Source organism: Mizuhopecten yessoensis, unplaced genomic scaffold (genome assembly GCF_002113885.1).
Source record: "Mizuhopecten yessoensis strain PY_sf001 unplaced genomic scaffold, ASM211388v2 scaffold11069, whole genome shotgun sequence".
Lineage (NCBI taxonomy): Eukaryota > Metazoa > Mollusca > Bivalvia > Pectinida > Pectinidae > Mizuhopecten > Mizuhopecten yessoensis.
This window is the reverse complement of record NW_018408864.1, coordinates 282,766-299,134: the sequence shown is the minus strand read 5'-3', so window position 1 is coordinate 299,134 and position 16,369 is coordinate 282,766. Positions and strand designations below refer to the sequence as shown.

The window sequence follows — 16,369 nt, the reverse complement described above, 5'->3', positions numbered from 1 at the left end:
CTTTGAAACGGTTGAGATCCCCACCCCAAAACCATATATACAAATGCTTGGCAAAAAGAGACAAATGCAGTCAAGATATTAGAATCGATCCTGGGGTCTGGACACAACTCTAGGGACCTAGTTTCTGAGGTAAAGCTTGGAAACAGTTGAGATCCCCACCCCATAACCATACATAAAATTGCTGGGCATGAAAAATCTAATATAGCTATGCTACAAGGATTGGCCTTGGGGTCTGGCATATTCCCTTGATCTCATATGGAGAATAGTTTGCCATGATTGCTAAGGTATCCAAGTGAGCGATACAGGCCCTCTGGGCCTCTTGTTATGAAAAGATTCTTGTTACACAACCAATAAGTGTTTCTATGTGACGTTTCAAAGACTAGTACAGAATATACTCTGTCACATTCATCAGACAAATGGTCAAATTACTTTTCATAATCCATACTCACCAACCTGAAAAAAATGTTTAGAGAAAAAAAAACCCAGACTTTATGATAATAGGTCGTTGGTAGGCATTAATTAATCCAAGATTGTTCCTGGGTTCTTATTGCCATTAACAGAAAAACTGTTCTTTTTATAGTTTTTGTACCTTTGATAAGTAAATGTTCCTTTCTGTTGCTTAAGAGCCTTGTCTACAATCTTATTTTGTGTTTTCCAGATCCTGCTGTGTGATAAATGTGATGCGGGATACCACACGGCCTGTCTGCGCCCACCACTGATGATCATACCGGAGGGCGAGTGGTTCTGTCCGCCCTGTGAACATGTACGTAAACATAAAATGCCAACTAAGATGTTGATTCTATATTCTTCTAAAATGGCTGAGAATTTTTTCTTAGAATCGGAATTAATGATGCTTTCTTTGTGACAACTTGACACGTACAGCATCTTCAAACCATCTTTTCCTAAATAAATATCAATATTTTTATAATCATAAATACATATAAGTACACTGAAAATTTCATTTTACAGAGAATGCTGGTAGAACGCCTGCTTGCTAACCTCAAAGAACTTGACATTTCACTGAAGAAAAAGGACAGACTAACCAAAAGGTGACTTGAATCATTTACGTGGACCAATCTCTTTATTAATATGTTACAAAACTGATACAGACATAGACACGAAGATTTAAACTTTTGTGGTCAATTAATTGCTTTGATCTGGAAATCCTTTAAGTACATAACTTATTGCAAAGTGTAAATTGATCTTGATAATTTTTTAACATATTTATTCATTTTTTGTAGAAAATTCTTATTTCCCATTCCTGAAAAAGGTTAATGTTTACAAAAAAAAATCCCTTGATAGCTACAGCTGTAGAATGCAATGGATATTGATTCTGACAGAAATTTGCAGTCTTTGAGTTGCATCTTTTTTTCAGAAACATAATGTTCTAAAATTTAAGAAAGGGAGAAGTTTTTCCTCTACTTTTTGTTTTAGCTTTGAAGTATTTTATATTGGGTTTCCATTAAGAGATATTTTTGTCTTTTATAGGAAGGAGAGGTTGGCCTTTGTTGGAATTAGTCTGGACAACATCCTTAATGAGGTAAAATATTTTCTGACCTGTGAAGGTTATAACAATAAAATATATGTTAATATAGCTGATGAAGGAACCTCTATGTTGTTGACATAGTCTTGTTCAGAATGTGTAATTCCAAGTTTAATAGTTCTGTATACCAACAAAATAATGGCCTTTCAAGTGTTCTCCTTTACTGGTAAAATTAATATTCACAAAAGTTGATTTCACCCCTTTCGTGTCAGCGCTGTATATGGTATGCTGTGTACCTATCTTTGCTCTGTCCTCGTCATAGAGGGCAAAGTAGTTAAACTTATGATAAATGGATACACTATTTGTTGTCAGGGTCTAAAAGGTTTGATATTTAATTAATATATGGTATTTTTTGTGTGTTTGTCCTCATAACAGAACTAAAAAAGTCAAACTCCAGTGAAAATTCCCAGCATTCAGTATGTTAATTATTGTTTTCTTGAAATGAAAGCAGTCATTTGATTAAAAACGTGAACTGGAGTTATTTCCCTCTGATTGTTCACCATAGAAAATATTTCCAATCCTGTGCCCCATATAGCCAGAGTTTTACCAAGTATATATGGTGTGGAGTTATTGGGGTTTAAAGATTTCCTCTGGGAAGCTGCCTCCCAGTTAAAGTTGTATTGTGTTGTCAGGAACTGAAGGAAAACATTGAGCCTGAGGAGGAGAGTGAGAGCAGTGATGAAGGGGTACGTCCCGAGCGGTACCGCAAGGCACATCACCACCACAAGCATCATCACAAGCACCACAAGGAGAAAACCAAACCAACATTCGCCACACGCTCCTGTCGCTCACGAAACAAGACAAGCTACAAGTTTGAAGACTATGATGAAATGATAAATACTGCAATACAACAAGAGGTGGAAAAGGCATGGACTGAAGGTGAGGGTAATGGCAACAAATGGTTTACTTATTGTCAGTATAGTGTGACTGGGCGGAATGCTGTTCTGGGTGCCTTCGGCATGGTGTTTCAGTAAGATAGCACTATAAAGTAGGCATCAGATCCGCGCTATTACAAGGAGGCAAATACACCAACATGCCCTGTCTCCAGCATACATACACACTTGCACGCTTACACAACATACATGGAGGCATGTCATTAAATGACTTTAGATGTTAATAGGACATTAAACAAAATAAAACCAAAACTGAAGATGAGACACCAAATACAAGATATTTTTATGCCTCTGCTATCTTTAGGAGGGAGGAAAGGGGATTGGGGTGGGGATGGGGGCTTATATTTTTTCCCATGTGTCTTCTGTACCGTCATAGCTATGTCACAATTTATTGTCCTGACTCGTAACTTCATTTCTTAGCAAATTTTCTATAGTAGTCAGGGCCATTTAAAATAAGGGATAAATAGTCTGTCTTTTAATTTTGATTTTCATAAATTAAAATCTTTGCAAATAATTTGTTTTAAGCTCATACAATCATGAAAAATTCATGTAATTTGCAGTATGTTAGCAGGTATTGCTATTAATATAACTTAGATATTTGAGATGTTTAAGTAATATATTGTTAGCTTTTTGTGTTTTACCATTCATGGCCCAGACATTTTGTTTGTGTTATCAGCCAAACCTGGCCGAAGTAGAGGCAAGGACATGTCCAACATCCTTGGGATGGAGGATACAGAGGAAGAGGAGGAGGAGGAGGGGGAGGAGGAGAAGGAGAGGGAGGATGGCAAGCCCGCTGGAGTGAACACCAAGAAGAAAAAGAAGGGTCGTAGTCTGACAGCTCTGGACAGCGGTAGTAACCCGGAGGAAGATAGTGAGGAGTACCAGATGACAGAGTATGTACATAGACATTTTATTAAAACACAAAATGATACAGTGTTGCTACTGTATACCGAGAAACTTGTACCCAGTCAAATATTAGCCTTACACAGGTTAAAACCCATACCTACCCAGTGATACTTGCTCCCTCCACATGTTATTACTATCAATAGTATGTTGTTTACTATTGTTCACCGTCATGATAAATTCACCTTCATTGGAAAGGGCAAATATCGCAAAGGTAAACTGCAGCGAAAATAACAACCTGTAATTGTACATTACCGAGAGTGAAAATTTCTTCATTAATAGTCAAATTCTATCACCAAGGAAACAGTTCTCGTAAAGAGTATTTGTTTACTCAATACATTAAAAAAACACAGAAATTGAAATAAAGACAATGTACACTTTATTGTTGTACCTCTAACATTGTGTTACTGGTGAGGCAAACATTTATGTCATATTTTTTTCTCCGAAAATTAAAAAAAACAATTGATATTTCAATCCTGGATGGTTTTATTCATAAGTACAGCCTCTCCAGCTAGTGCACACCTTTCCGGTATCACGCTTTCTCTGTCCTGGTTTCTTCTCATGTGAAATCTTGTTTCAGTGGGTCAGCATCGGAAGTCCAGGAGGAGGTGGAGGAGGATGATGATGATGAGGAGAGTGACTACAGTGTTGATGGTGAGGCATGGCGCACATCCCGGTCTCGGAGAGCGTCAACTCGACGTAGTGGCCGGCGCAAGCGACGAGGCAACAAATTTGATGACTTTGGTAAGGACTGTCAGGAGAAATAATATCCTTATTGGTCAAATACTATTTCAATAACCATAAAGGAATAACAGCTGTGTCTTGTGAAGTTGTATCCAATGGAGTTCAGAGGAAGCTTGGGTTACCAGTTCATTTAAAAGAATATTAAAGATAAACTGGTACTTTTTCGAATTCTGTGATAATTTTAACCATCCGTCCTCAACACAAAAATTTGGTGACATTTCTGAAAAGTTGACATTTGTCCGATATTTGTGATATTATTGGTGTTTTATGTATCATAAATAATTACCTTGATCATTTCAGAGATAGTTAGGTACAAAGCCACTCATTCTTTTACTTGATACATAAGAATGTGAATATGTAGTTGAAAGCTTAAGTGCACTACTCAGTCAGATAACATAGTATACTTACAACTATGTACTTTTAATATTGTAAAATAGAAAAGCACAATGCTACCAGTACCAATGTTTCTGTAGAGTCATATACTCGGTATACACAGAAATAGACATTGAGATCTAGTTGAGAGTTTGGTTTATACTTGTTTCTGAATAATACTACTTAACCCTTTCACCACTGTAGTCAATATGGACTCATTCAGATCAATGATAGGGGAGTTCAATGAAGTAACATAGGAACGAAATGTCAGACACAGCATGTCAATGGATTTGTATTCCTTCTGGATATACCTACAGGCAACTGTTCAAATTGGAAATTTTCATGATGTGGAAATGATCAGGTTTTTAAATATTTATTAACCAAAATATCTACATGTAAATATTTTTTTATAGATTATAGATATCAGAACCACTGCCAACAGGAAAATTTCCTTCAGTTTTGATCAGTTTCAAGATTAACATTGCAAACTTTTCCACATCCAGAAATTTCCACTTTCAAATTTTGTTTCTTAATATCTCTTCACTGAAAGCAAAATACATGAGTCATGTTCTGAATCTTCCTGTTTCAGTGGTTGATGAAGAATATGATAGTGATGACAGTGCCCTCTGCCGGCGGTCGACTCGGGCTAGGGCCAGGAGGAGGGTCAGCTATCGAGAGGCTCGGTCAGACGAGGAGGAGGAGGAAGAGGAAGAGGAGGAGGAAGTGGAATCAATGGATAGTGCTGATCTGTGTTCCGATGAAAGTGGCCCGACTAGTCGTAAAAAATCACGGACAGCATTCGATGAAAAGCTGAAAAAATTACAACACAAAAAGAAATCAAAACAAGAGTCGAAAAGAAAACGTGTAATACGATCTGATGATAGTAGTGAGGAAAATGACTCTGATGAGAAATCACATGCTAAATCAGAGGAGAGTGAAAAAGAGGATAGTGACAGTGAAAGTGGGGAGGAGGAGGAATCAGAATCTGGAAGTGACACAAAACCAAATACTATCAAGAAATCTCGTAAAAGACAGCATAATAAATCTAGTAGTGAGTCTGACTCATCTTCAGACAGTTCCCCCGTCAGAAGATCAAGACGCAAAGCTGCCCAAAAAGTAAATTTCACAAGTCTGTTAAATTTTGATTCTGATGATTCGGTTGCTTCTAAGAAAAATGAAAAAGAGGAAGAGAAAATGGAAGTGCATGTTAATGCCAAAAAGAAAAAGACTGTGATACATGAAGACTCCTCTGGGACGGAGGATTATGAGGAGGAGGATATCAAGGAGAAGGAGTCAGAACAAGCTGCTTCTAAAGAGAGTAAGGCTGTGCTGCCTACTGAGGGAAGTGATGTATCACAGCAGGGGCCTACTATAGGAGAAGATAACTCTGATGGAGGCATTCCGCCTGGTGTGAGGGATAGGAGAATGAGTTCAGGCAGCACAGGTGGGTCCGAGTCCCAGATGAGTGGCTCACAGTTTCCACCACCACCACCTTATGATGACTCTAGTCGTGATCATTTCTCAGATGGCTCTACAGGGGTGCCGTCACATCCTGTAAGACATCCAAAACCTCAGTACAGCAATGGTTCTCGACCTATGGGCCCCGGAAACTTTCCTGGGCAGTCACCTCCACCGTACAGCTCCCCTCCTCATGGCCAGTACATGTCGCCACCTCCGCAGGGTTATTATCCTCAACACCAAGGTTACCCTCAAATGTACCAGGGTAAACCTTTCAACCCTCAAGGTCATCCCATGCATCGGCCAATGGGTCCTATGCCAGCCCAGGGAGTGCCTCATCAAGGTCAAATGCCACCACAAAACATGCAACATCAAAGTCAGATGCCACAACAGGGAATGCCACTTCAGGGGATGCCACATCAAGGTCAGATACCACAGCAGGGAATGCCACATCAAGGTCAGATGCCACCTCAAGGTCAGATGCCACCTCAAGGTCAGATGCCACCTCAAGGCATGCCACACCAAGGTCAAATGCCACCGCAAGGCATACCACACCAAGGTCAAATGCAACCAAAGGGTATGCCACATCAAAGTCAGATGCCACCACAAAGCATGCCACACCAAGGTCAAATGCCACCACAGGGAATGCAACATCAAGGTCAAATGCCAACCCAGAGCATGCCACATCGGGGTCAAATCCGACCCCAAGGAATGCTACCCCAAGGAATGCCACCCCAAGGTCAAATGCCACCACAGGGAATGACACACAAGGGTCAAATGGCGCGGCAGGGTATGCCCCGTCAGGGTCCGATACCATCACAAGGAATGATTCCACCTCGTCAAATGCCTCCGCAAGGAATGTCACATCCCGGTCAGATGCCAACTCAGAGAATGCCACACCCAAGTCAATTGCCACAACATGGAATGCAACATCCAGGTCAAATGCAACAAGGGATGCCACGACCTCGTCAGATGTCATATTCTGGAAATGTTCCACCCCAACAAGGACCTAAGCCTCGCATGTTGAATCCAGGTGACAATCCCAATATGAGTGTTGGCCCTTATCCTAATCCTACAAGCCACCCAGTGAACATGAGTGGCCAGCAGGGACCTCCAGGAGCCATCCCACCTGGTCATTCAATGGCTTCTATAACCAGCCCACAAGGACCTCCGGTGCCATCTAATTCCCACCTAATGTCAAATCCACAAATCTCTGGCTCTGTAGTTCACCCTCAGAGCTCCCCCATGATGTCCATTCATCATGGTCCTCCCCCTTTGAGACCAAGCCTTGAAACATCTCAACAAGCTTCAAAGGCTAGTCAGCAGACACCTTCCATGGGATCTAGTCCAAGTACTGCACCTGCCCAGCCCCCTCCCTTGGTTTCAGGAACTAGTAAAAAGGCAAAAAGCAAGGGGAAAAATAAAAAGACTTTGGCTTTTCCCTCAGGACCACGTGGTTCTAGACCTATAAGTCCCCCAGTAGGCTCAAGTGCAGGGCCTATGCCTAAACCACAGGCACCTCAGATATTGGCTCATGACCCAATACCAAATACGCCAAGTTCTGAAGCATTGACTCCAGGTGACACAAAAAGACCAAAAATGTCAAGCCCAGTTCATCCAAGCCAGAGTTTAAAGGTATCTACTCAGGTCCCAGTGCCTCAGAATCAGGGTCCTCTACCGTCATCCCAAGGTCCTATATCACCTACACAGACCTCAAATGTGTCTGCTGCAGTTCCAACATCTCCCACAAACCAAGTATCAGGACCCATGCCGGAAAACCAAGGTACCTCAATTCCCCCCTTATCAGTTGATGCCCAGATCCCCCATAATCAGGGTCCTCCCACTGGCCGAAAATCACCAAACCATGGCCAACCATTGTCTGACCAAGACACAATGTCCCCAAAGCATGGCCCCCAAATGCCAGGCCAAGATCCAATGTCCTCTAATTGTGGTCCATCAATAGCAAGCCAACACCCTATGTCCCCAAACCGAGGACCTCCAATGCCAAGCCAAAGTCCAATGTCTCCGAACCGTGGACCTCCTATGCCAAGCCAAAGTCCAATGTCCCCCATCCGTGGACCTCCTATGTCAAGCCAAGGTCCTATGTCCCCAAATCGTGGCCCTCCTGTGTCAAGTCATGGACCAATACCCACAAATCAGGGTCCCCTAACATCAAGTCCTGGTCCAACGTCACCAAATCATGGTCCACCAATGTCTGCTCCTGGTTCAATGCCCCAGAACAAGGGCCCTCCATTGTTGGCCCATGGTGCGCTTCCCCAAAGCCAGGGACCCAAAATGTCGACCCCTAGTTTAATTTCTAAAAGTCAGGGACCCAAAATGTCGGCTTATGGTCCAATACCCCCTTATCAGGGTCCCCCAATGTCAGTTCATGGTCCGATTCCCCAAAATCAAGGACCCCTTATGTCTACCCAAGGTCCAATGCCCTCAAATCAGGGTCCCCCAATGTCAACACATGGTTCAGTGCCCCCAAATCAGGGTCCCCCAATGTCAACACATGGTTCATTGCCCCCAAATCAGGGTCCTTCAATGTCAACACATGGTTCAGTGCCCCCAAATCAGAGTCTCCCAATGTCAACACATGGTTCAGTGCCCCCAGATCAGCGTCCCCCAATGTCAACACATAGTTCATTGCCCCCAAATCAGGGTCCTCCAATGTCAGCACATGGTTCAGTGCCCCCAAATCAGAGTCCCCCAATGTCAACACATGGTTCAGTGCCCCCAAATCAGAGTCCCCCAATGTCAACACATGGTCCAGTGCCCCCAAATCAGGGTCCCCCATTGTCGACCCATGGTCCAGTGCCCCATAGCCAGGGTCTCTCAATGTCGGCCCATGGTACGATTCCCCCAAACCAGGAACCCCAAATGTCAACTCAAGGTTTGAAGCCCCCAAAGCAGGGAACCAAAATGTCAGCCCATGGTTCAATGCCCCAAAGCCAGGGTCCCCCAGTGTCAGCCCATGGTTCAATGCCCCAAAGCCAGGGTCCCCCAATGTCAGCCCATGGTTTAATGCCCCAAAGCCAGGGTCCCCCAATGTTAGCCCATGGCCCAATTTCTCAAACACGGGGACCCCCAATGTCATCCCATAGTCCAATGCCCCAAAACCAAGGTCCTGCGATGTCAGCCCATGCACATATGGCTGTAAACCAAGATCCATCATTACCCTCAAAACAAAGTTCTTCAATGCCACCCCCAGGTATGATGCCCCCAAGTCATGGTCCTCCAGTGCCAGCTCATGGCCAGATGCCCCTAAACCAGGGTCCACCAATGCCTGCTCATGTTCCAATGCCCCCAACCCAAGGTTCACCTATTATGAGCCCCAAAAGCCAGCGAGGACCTATGCCTCCACAGGGAGCACCCCACCCACTGTCTGGTGCTCCATTCTCTCCGGGTATGTACCCAGGTCCTCCCATGGGTAACTTTCCCCCAGGATACCCTGGTTCTTATGGCTCTCCCCCTCGCATGTCTCAGATGCAGCCACAGCAAGGCATGCATCCCATGGCCCCTAATCAGCCCCCATTTAGTTCCCCGTCAGGAACTGAACTTCCCGAACCAGCAAAACCAGCCAAAGGTAAAAAGGGAAAAGGGAAAAAAAAAAGTGGTGCTAAGGCTTCAACAAACGTACAGAGCTCTCCATCAGCAACTTTACCTTCTGGAATGCACACAGGACAGGTGGGTCCACATCAGTCTCCAATGAGGATGTATCCGTACCCACCAGGTGGGCCTGGGGGTCCAGAAGGACACATGGGAGCTCCAAGACCATATGGGCCCTATCCAGGTCAGTACTATGGGCCCCAATATGGGCCAGGTGAGAGACATCCTCATCCAGGAATGCCTCCAAGGGGGTACCCCTATGGTGCTAATGGAACTGGTCCCCCTCCCATTGGCCACACTCCAAATGGAGGCAGTGGGGGTGGTGGCTTTATGATCGACAAGCTGTTGGAGAAGGAACCAAAGAAGGGTAGTTTTACTGAGCTAGATTCCAGTGTAGGAGGTGGTAGACCTGTTCCTCCACACTGTGGCCGACCCGACTATACAAGCTACACTGCCGAACCCGAGGATGAAGATAGCATGTCTGACATTGCAGATATTGTCAAGTATGTCACTAATGACGAGTTCTTTAAGGAGAAAGAGTAACATTGACATAACAACCATGAACCTAGTGTATCTCTCGTACTACTGTACAGTGACTGTTAAGTACTGTATGATACCAACAGCAATTTCTTTCAAGAAGATTGTGTAGTGTAGGCGTCACAAATGTAGACCTACAGTTACGAAAGCTCACATGTAAGGTATATGGTTCTTCATGAGGAATTATAATTTAAGTTAACATTACAGTCATAAAGCCACCACAAACTATTACCTACTGTTAGGTAAATGATTGAGTGCTATAAGTCACATTAGTTTATTGTGAAGAAGCCAGATGTCAGGATCCTCCTCAAATATTAAAATAACATATTTGAGGAATGGTGAGGTTTCGAGGATACGAAAGTCACAGTATATGTTAGATAATTTGATGTGTAAAATTAGTTAATGACATGTTATGTTAATAAGATGTTTGATTAACTGAGTTATTTTTGTGGTGAATTACATTTTTATTGCTCACAAAATAACCAATATATTCACTGTACATGTCTGAGCTCACCCTGTGTATGCCAGGAAAATTACAGATTAAGATATAAAGTGTGTTTAGACCTGGGCCCTAGTTGTATTTAGCAGGTTTGATTTTAATGTACAACTTAAATAAATCATCTAATATCAAAATTACAACTAGTAAATAGGTTTACCAGGGTTTAAAGTGAACATTTTGTTGATTGTTTTTTCATTAATTCAAATTAATTACGATATTCGTTGTTTCTACCTTTTTTATGGAAAACCAAAATGTCCAGATTAGCAAGGTTCATTTGCCCTTTGTGATAAGGAAATGCTAACATTTGCATTGTATAAACATTTTTATATATACATATGTATAAAGTTTCCTTTTTTTTCCATTTGTCTAATAAATATTTTGCTACCTCCTTCCATTACAGGTAATTCATCTTTACGTTAGAATGGTTGACCATGTACTGTGTGCCATATATATTGATTCTCATACAAAATCCCCTCATTTCGTACTACTAGCATCAAAATGTACCGCAATATTTTTACCATACTTCATTACACTGATAAATTTCTGTGTGTTATATAAAACCTGTTACAATGATGTACTGTAATTCTCAGATTACGCTTGAGGATTCCTATTTATGTATGATTTTTATATTGTAATCGCCTATTGTGAATCTATCTTGTATACTGTTCACAATATTCATTGCTTTACACCTTAGCAAAAATCCTGTTTTAAAATTAGTTCTGAAGCGAATGAACCTTATTTTGCCATGCACAATTGCATGATTAAAAGATTCCTAGATTGTCATAATACCAAATAGTATTGATATTAATAATTACTTTTATTAATGATTCTTTCTTGTTTGGATTAAAACTAAGAATACAGTGGGACCCTATTCAATCCAAATGGTTTGAATTTCACAAAAAAAATCAAAAATATATCATCAGTGGGGATTGTTTTTGCGTGTTCTAACAAGTAATTGCCCAATGTTATTATCTGTAAGAAATAATAATGAAATAAACAGCATAATGGATATCTAATCATCAATTCAGAGAAGATGCCTTTTTGCGGGTGATACTCTCACCTATAATCTGCTACCCACTGATTTTGTGTCCCACTCCTAGCTAGAGTAGGTGTTCCAGGTCCTCTTTAGTCTTTGTTGAAAATATTCCTAAACACGGTCAAACATTTAAGCACATACTTATGGATGCATTTGTTCAGACAATGCATAACGTGTCAAGCATTTTACCATGCGCATAATTAAAAAAACCTGACAAAATATTTTTTTAGTTTTGATACAACAAGCATGAAAGATTAATGATAAATAGTATTTAGAGTCATCTGTTTTTGAGCGAGTTTAACAAACCTGTAGCATGCTTATTTTTTTATCAAGGGAGATAAACGAATCGTTTTCATTTTTATTCACACCATTCATTAGGGGCTTCCAGACGGACCGTGTGTAACTGGTGCCAAACCTCTACTATTTAACCGTAACTCATTCACCTCTGAAATTTCATAATGAACTATTCCAACCTTTGAATTGGATGATTCAAATGTGTCTTCAGGGGTGAATGAGTTAAATGTATTTCCTCCCTTGTTTTAACCATTCCATCAGGATATTTTCTCCCACTGTCTCTCCATTGAAAGCCTGTATATAGTAATATAGACTTGTACATTTTGCCGGTGATAAGCCCATGCTCAGGACTTATCCTACACATTTACCACAAGGTAGAATACATTACTGAATGATACAACAGTATTTTAAAATGTTAAGTATAAATATGATGATGCATGAGCTAATTGCATCTCAGGATAACGTTTTTAATATAATGCAGTGTTTGAAATTGTTGATACCCCTAACCAGTCCTCAATTTAAGGACGTCATTTGTTAAAATTGCTGCTTTGATTGTTAGTGATAGCTTGCCTGAGGTTGACTATATAGTTTTTATATACAATAGAACATGTTTTTTATATAGTATAGAACCTGGTATTCCAAAGTTCATTGATTAGGAATCTGGTATTCCACATCAGATTTTATGTTGTATCTTCAAAAGAAAAGTCTTGTTTACAATTTTTTTGTACATCATCATCATACATCAATAATCGATTATCACAAATGTTGTCATAGAAATAAAAAAAAATGTGAATATTATTCTTTTTATTCTACATAACGTCCATTTTCTCTTTTGTATGTTGTCATAGGTAATGTATTAGTTATCTGCCCTTTAGTGAGTCGTCTGCCCTGTGCAAGTATTGTGTTAATTTATTTATCATGAAACATAGATTACAAATTAGCATTTTCCATATTGTATATATATTGAATTCAACAGTGTTTAATGATCAATATTACTGCTTGACTGTTTTGTACATGCAGTATGTACAGAAAAGGACACAAAGCGTGTATGATACTGTATTGAACTGCTATTTGTATTGTCACGAGTGTCCTTTAGTGTTTGTTCATATTACGGCATTATTTGTGTTTTGACTCCCCCACCCGGCACCGATAATTCCATATTAAAGCTTGGGGTATATAGTCCACCTTGGTGGATTTAGAGCTGTTGTACAGTTATAATAGATCTGAACCTGACGAAAGCAAACGTCAGGTATATTTAACCAATAAAAACTCATTACACCTACCTGTAGGCAGGTCAAAGGTCATTGTATATGCTTGTAAAATAAATGGTTGTTAATTATGAAAGAGGTGAAAGTCATTATGATAGGAAACCGATTATTTGGTGTATTTGTATGGGGACGACTGAATCGATCCCTGGTAGAAGTTGGGATGGTCTCGGATTTGATAACTGATCTGCAGGCCCTTGCCCTGTTACCATTCTTATGGTATTTTACACCATTTTAGATGTGCATGTCTGTTAAAAGTCTGTAGTACCTTATATACCAGTCATATCAACTCCATCCTTGTGTTGTGTTCTGTAATCCTAAAGTTGTACAGTTCAAGTCTGTGTACGAAAGACTTAATTGATGCTTACTGTACACGTGCACTAGACTTGGGTGTACACGGGTGTGAGAGTGTGGCTAGACTAAGGGTTAGAGTGAGGGTCGTACATAGCACCTGTATGGAACAAACTCTTATGTTTAGATACGTATTGTTATTTCATAATTAAATGTACAAATACATAATGAAAGTAAATCTGAGTTTCATTTCAAATATGAAACATTGACAGTTATTTTTCGATTGTTGTAAGAAACGCTTCCCTTAGCCTGCCAATGAATAAAAAACATAATACTTATTGTGTCGCCTGTTAAGTAAATATGACACATAGGGATCACTCCATCGTCGCCGTCCGTACAATGAAGGAATGCTTTGATTTCAACACATACCTTTGCTATCAGTTACAAGCTTGAATTCGATTTTAAATAAAACCTGAAAATCCACATTGCGTAAGGGAACCTGCTGATCACTTCTGTGAAGTGCACAACACAATAAACTAATAATAATACAAAAAACTGTTCATAGTCATTGATAAACAAAAGTACGTCTGAAAAAACCCAATTTGATACGAAACACAATTTAGTTTTGGTGCCATATTTTTTCATGTTTATTGTTACTACGCAATTTTGACCACCTGTTGGAATTTTGATTGCTGCCATTCCGACATCTTCTGATAAACAAACCGCAGTTTATAACAAATAATGACAATTTTCTTATAAATGTATTTAATCGTGTAGGCGATGATTGGATAGGCATTTTTGAGCGAAAGGTACAAAGAGTAACTCCGTTTTCATCTATTTTACACCTATTTCATAAGTATTTATCGTCATACTTGTATAAATATGTTGTTTTGTTAGGATCAGGAGATGTGTAGAGTGAAAGAGATATTGGAAGTGAATGGGCCATGGAGATGTCGTACAGAGTGTGTGTGCGTGTGTGTGAGTGGGGGTGGGGGGCGGCGGAAGAAAGCCTGAATAAATGTCATACGTAAAATATGCTCTATTTTGGCCAATCATTGGAGAAATAACTTTTATCTTGTATTGGAGGTCATGGGTGTAGATGAAGCGTGCACGTACGGGTGTGCAAGTTTTATGCGAGTGTGGGCTGGCTCTGCATGCTGTATGTTAGGTCTAGGGTGAAACGTGTAGAACGACATACAATGTCACAAAGTAAGTGTTGTGTACTGTCCGATACCAGTCCAATGTCAGCTGTCTGTCAGAATGGCGTGGATACCACTACTCGTCTACGTACAAAAGATTTCAAATTAAAATAATTAGAGGTCTTCTATACACTTGTTTGTTATTCTGTGTTATTATTGATCAATGCTTGAATCATTTAGACTTAAAGTTTGTTTTTCATTGGCTAATGATAGAGTTACAATTTATTACACTATCTTGCCTAGTAAATATCGAAGAATGCGGCAAGGATAATAGACAGCTTTTTAGACTCACCAAAAACCTAATAGGACAGAAAGGTGAAATTATCCTACCAAGTTGTAATTCTGAAAAAAACTTAGCAAGCCAGTTCAGTGATTACTTTCTGAATACAATCAGCTCAATCAGGAAAAATATTGCCGAAGTGAACACCTCTGCTGACATTGACATCTCTGTCATGACTGCTGACATTGCATTTGATGGGTAACCATTGGCAAAGCTCTCGCCAACAACCCAGGACGAGTTGCGCAACATTATCATGACCTCGCAATCGAAGTCCTGTGAGCTTGATCCACTGCCTACAGACCTATTCAAGCAATGTCTTGAAGCGCTGCTACCTTTGATTACCTCAATCATGAACAAATCATTGGTTGAGTCAAAGGTTCCATGTTATGTTTGAAGAAGGCACATGGCAGACCATTGTTAAAGAAGCCTGGAATGGACAAGGAGGAGTTGAAAAACCACCGCCCAGTTCCAAATCTGCCTCTCTGTCTAAGATCTTGGAGAAGGTTGTGTCCCGGCGTTTAGAGGCTCATCTCCATGCAAACAGTCTCCATGCCAACATGCAATCGGCCTACCGCATGGGACACTACTGAGACGGACCTCCTACGTGTAAATAATGACATAGCTTCTGCATTGGATAACAAGTGCAGAGCGGTGCTTGTCATGCTGGACTTGACGTCATCGACCATGGCATACTTTATTAACGTCTGGAATACTCTTATGGAGTGACTGATACCGCACTATGCTGGATACAGTCTTACCTGAGTGAACGATGACAGTGTGTTGCCATCGGATCTTCCACCTCACATGACAAAGTACTAGATTTTGGTGTTAGGACCACGAACATATTGTATGTAATTCAAACCGATCGGAGAGATTTGTCGTCGCCATAGCCTTCGCTATCATTGCTATGCCGATGACACACACATTTACATGGTCATCAAACCACAGGAAGTTGGAATACAGTCTCAGAAAGTCTAGAAGCATGTCTGACAGATATCAGTATCTGGATGAATGCCAACATGCTTAAGCTTAATCAGGAAAAGACGGAACTAATCGTCTTTTCCCCAATGTGTCAGCAAACAATGGCTCTCCAGCTCAAGGTCGGTGCCAGAACTATTGAGACTGTTCCAGCTGTTAAAAACCTCGGGATATACTTTGATAGTTCACTGAACATGGAGAAACATGGTTCGGCTACGTTGTGGAATAGCTTACCATCTGCTATTAGAAAGTCAAATACCCTGGCCAAGTTCAAGTGGGACATCAAAACTCTCCTCTTCACGTCTGCATTTGAGAATCTTTGCAAAGACGTCATGTAAATACCACCCTTTAATTTGTTCAATTATGTGCACATTGCTTGCTTAAATGTATAAAAGTGATTGTAAGCTTTGTTTTTTGATTTCACAATTATAACCATTATTATTATCCATATGTTGTAAAGCGCTT

At 40.7% G+C, this 16,369-nt stretch overlaps 1 protein-coding gene across 2 annotated transcripts in view; it reads left to right on the top strand.

Moving 5' to 3' along the window:
• Window positions 1–14,774, top strand: part of LOC110465334 (trichohyalin-like) — a 29,527-nt gene extending 14,753 nt beyond the window's left edge. For both annotated transcript variants that reach the window (XM_021521080.1, XM_021521079.1), the window contains 7 exons: window positions 659–763; window positions 970–1,049; window positions 1,489–1,540; window positions 2,176–2,422; window positions 3,113–3,329; window positions 3,920–4,083; window positions 5,045–14,774. In XM_021521080.1, the coding sequence (XP_021376755.1) occupies window positions 659–763; window positions 970–1,049; window positions 1,489–1,540; window positions 2,176–2,422; window positions 3,113–3,329; window positions 3,920–4,083; window positions 5,045–10,068 (5,889 nt within the window). In that variant the 3' untranslated portion in view covers window positions 10,069–14,774. The remainder of the gene's footprint in view (window positions 1–658; window positions 764–969; window positions 1,050–1,488; window positions 1,541–2,175; window positions 2,423–3,112; window positions 3,330–3,919; window positions 4,084–5,044) is intronic.
• Window positions 14,775–16,369: the final 1,595 nt, after the last annotated feature.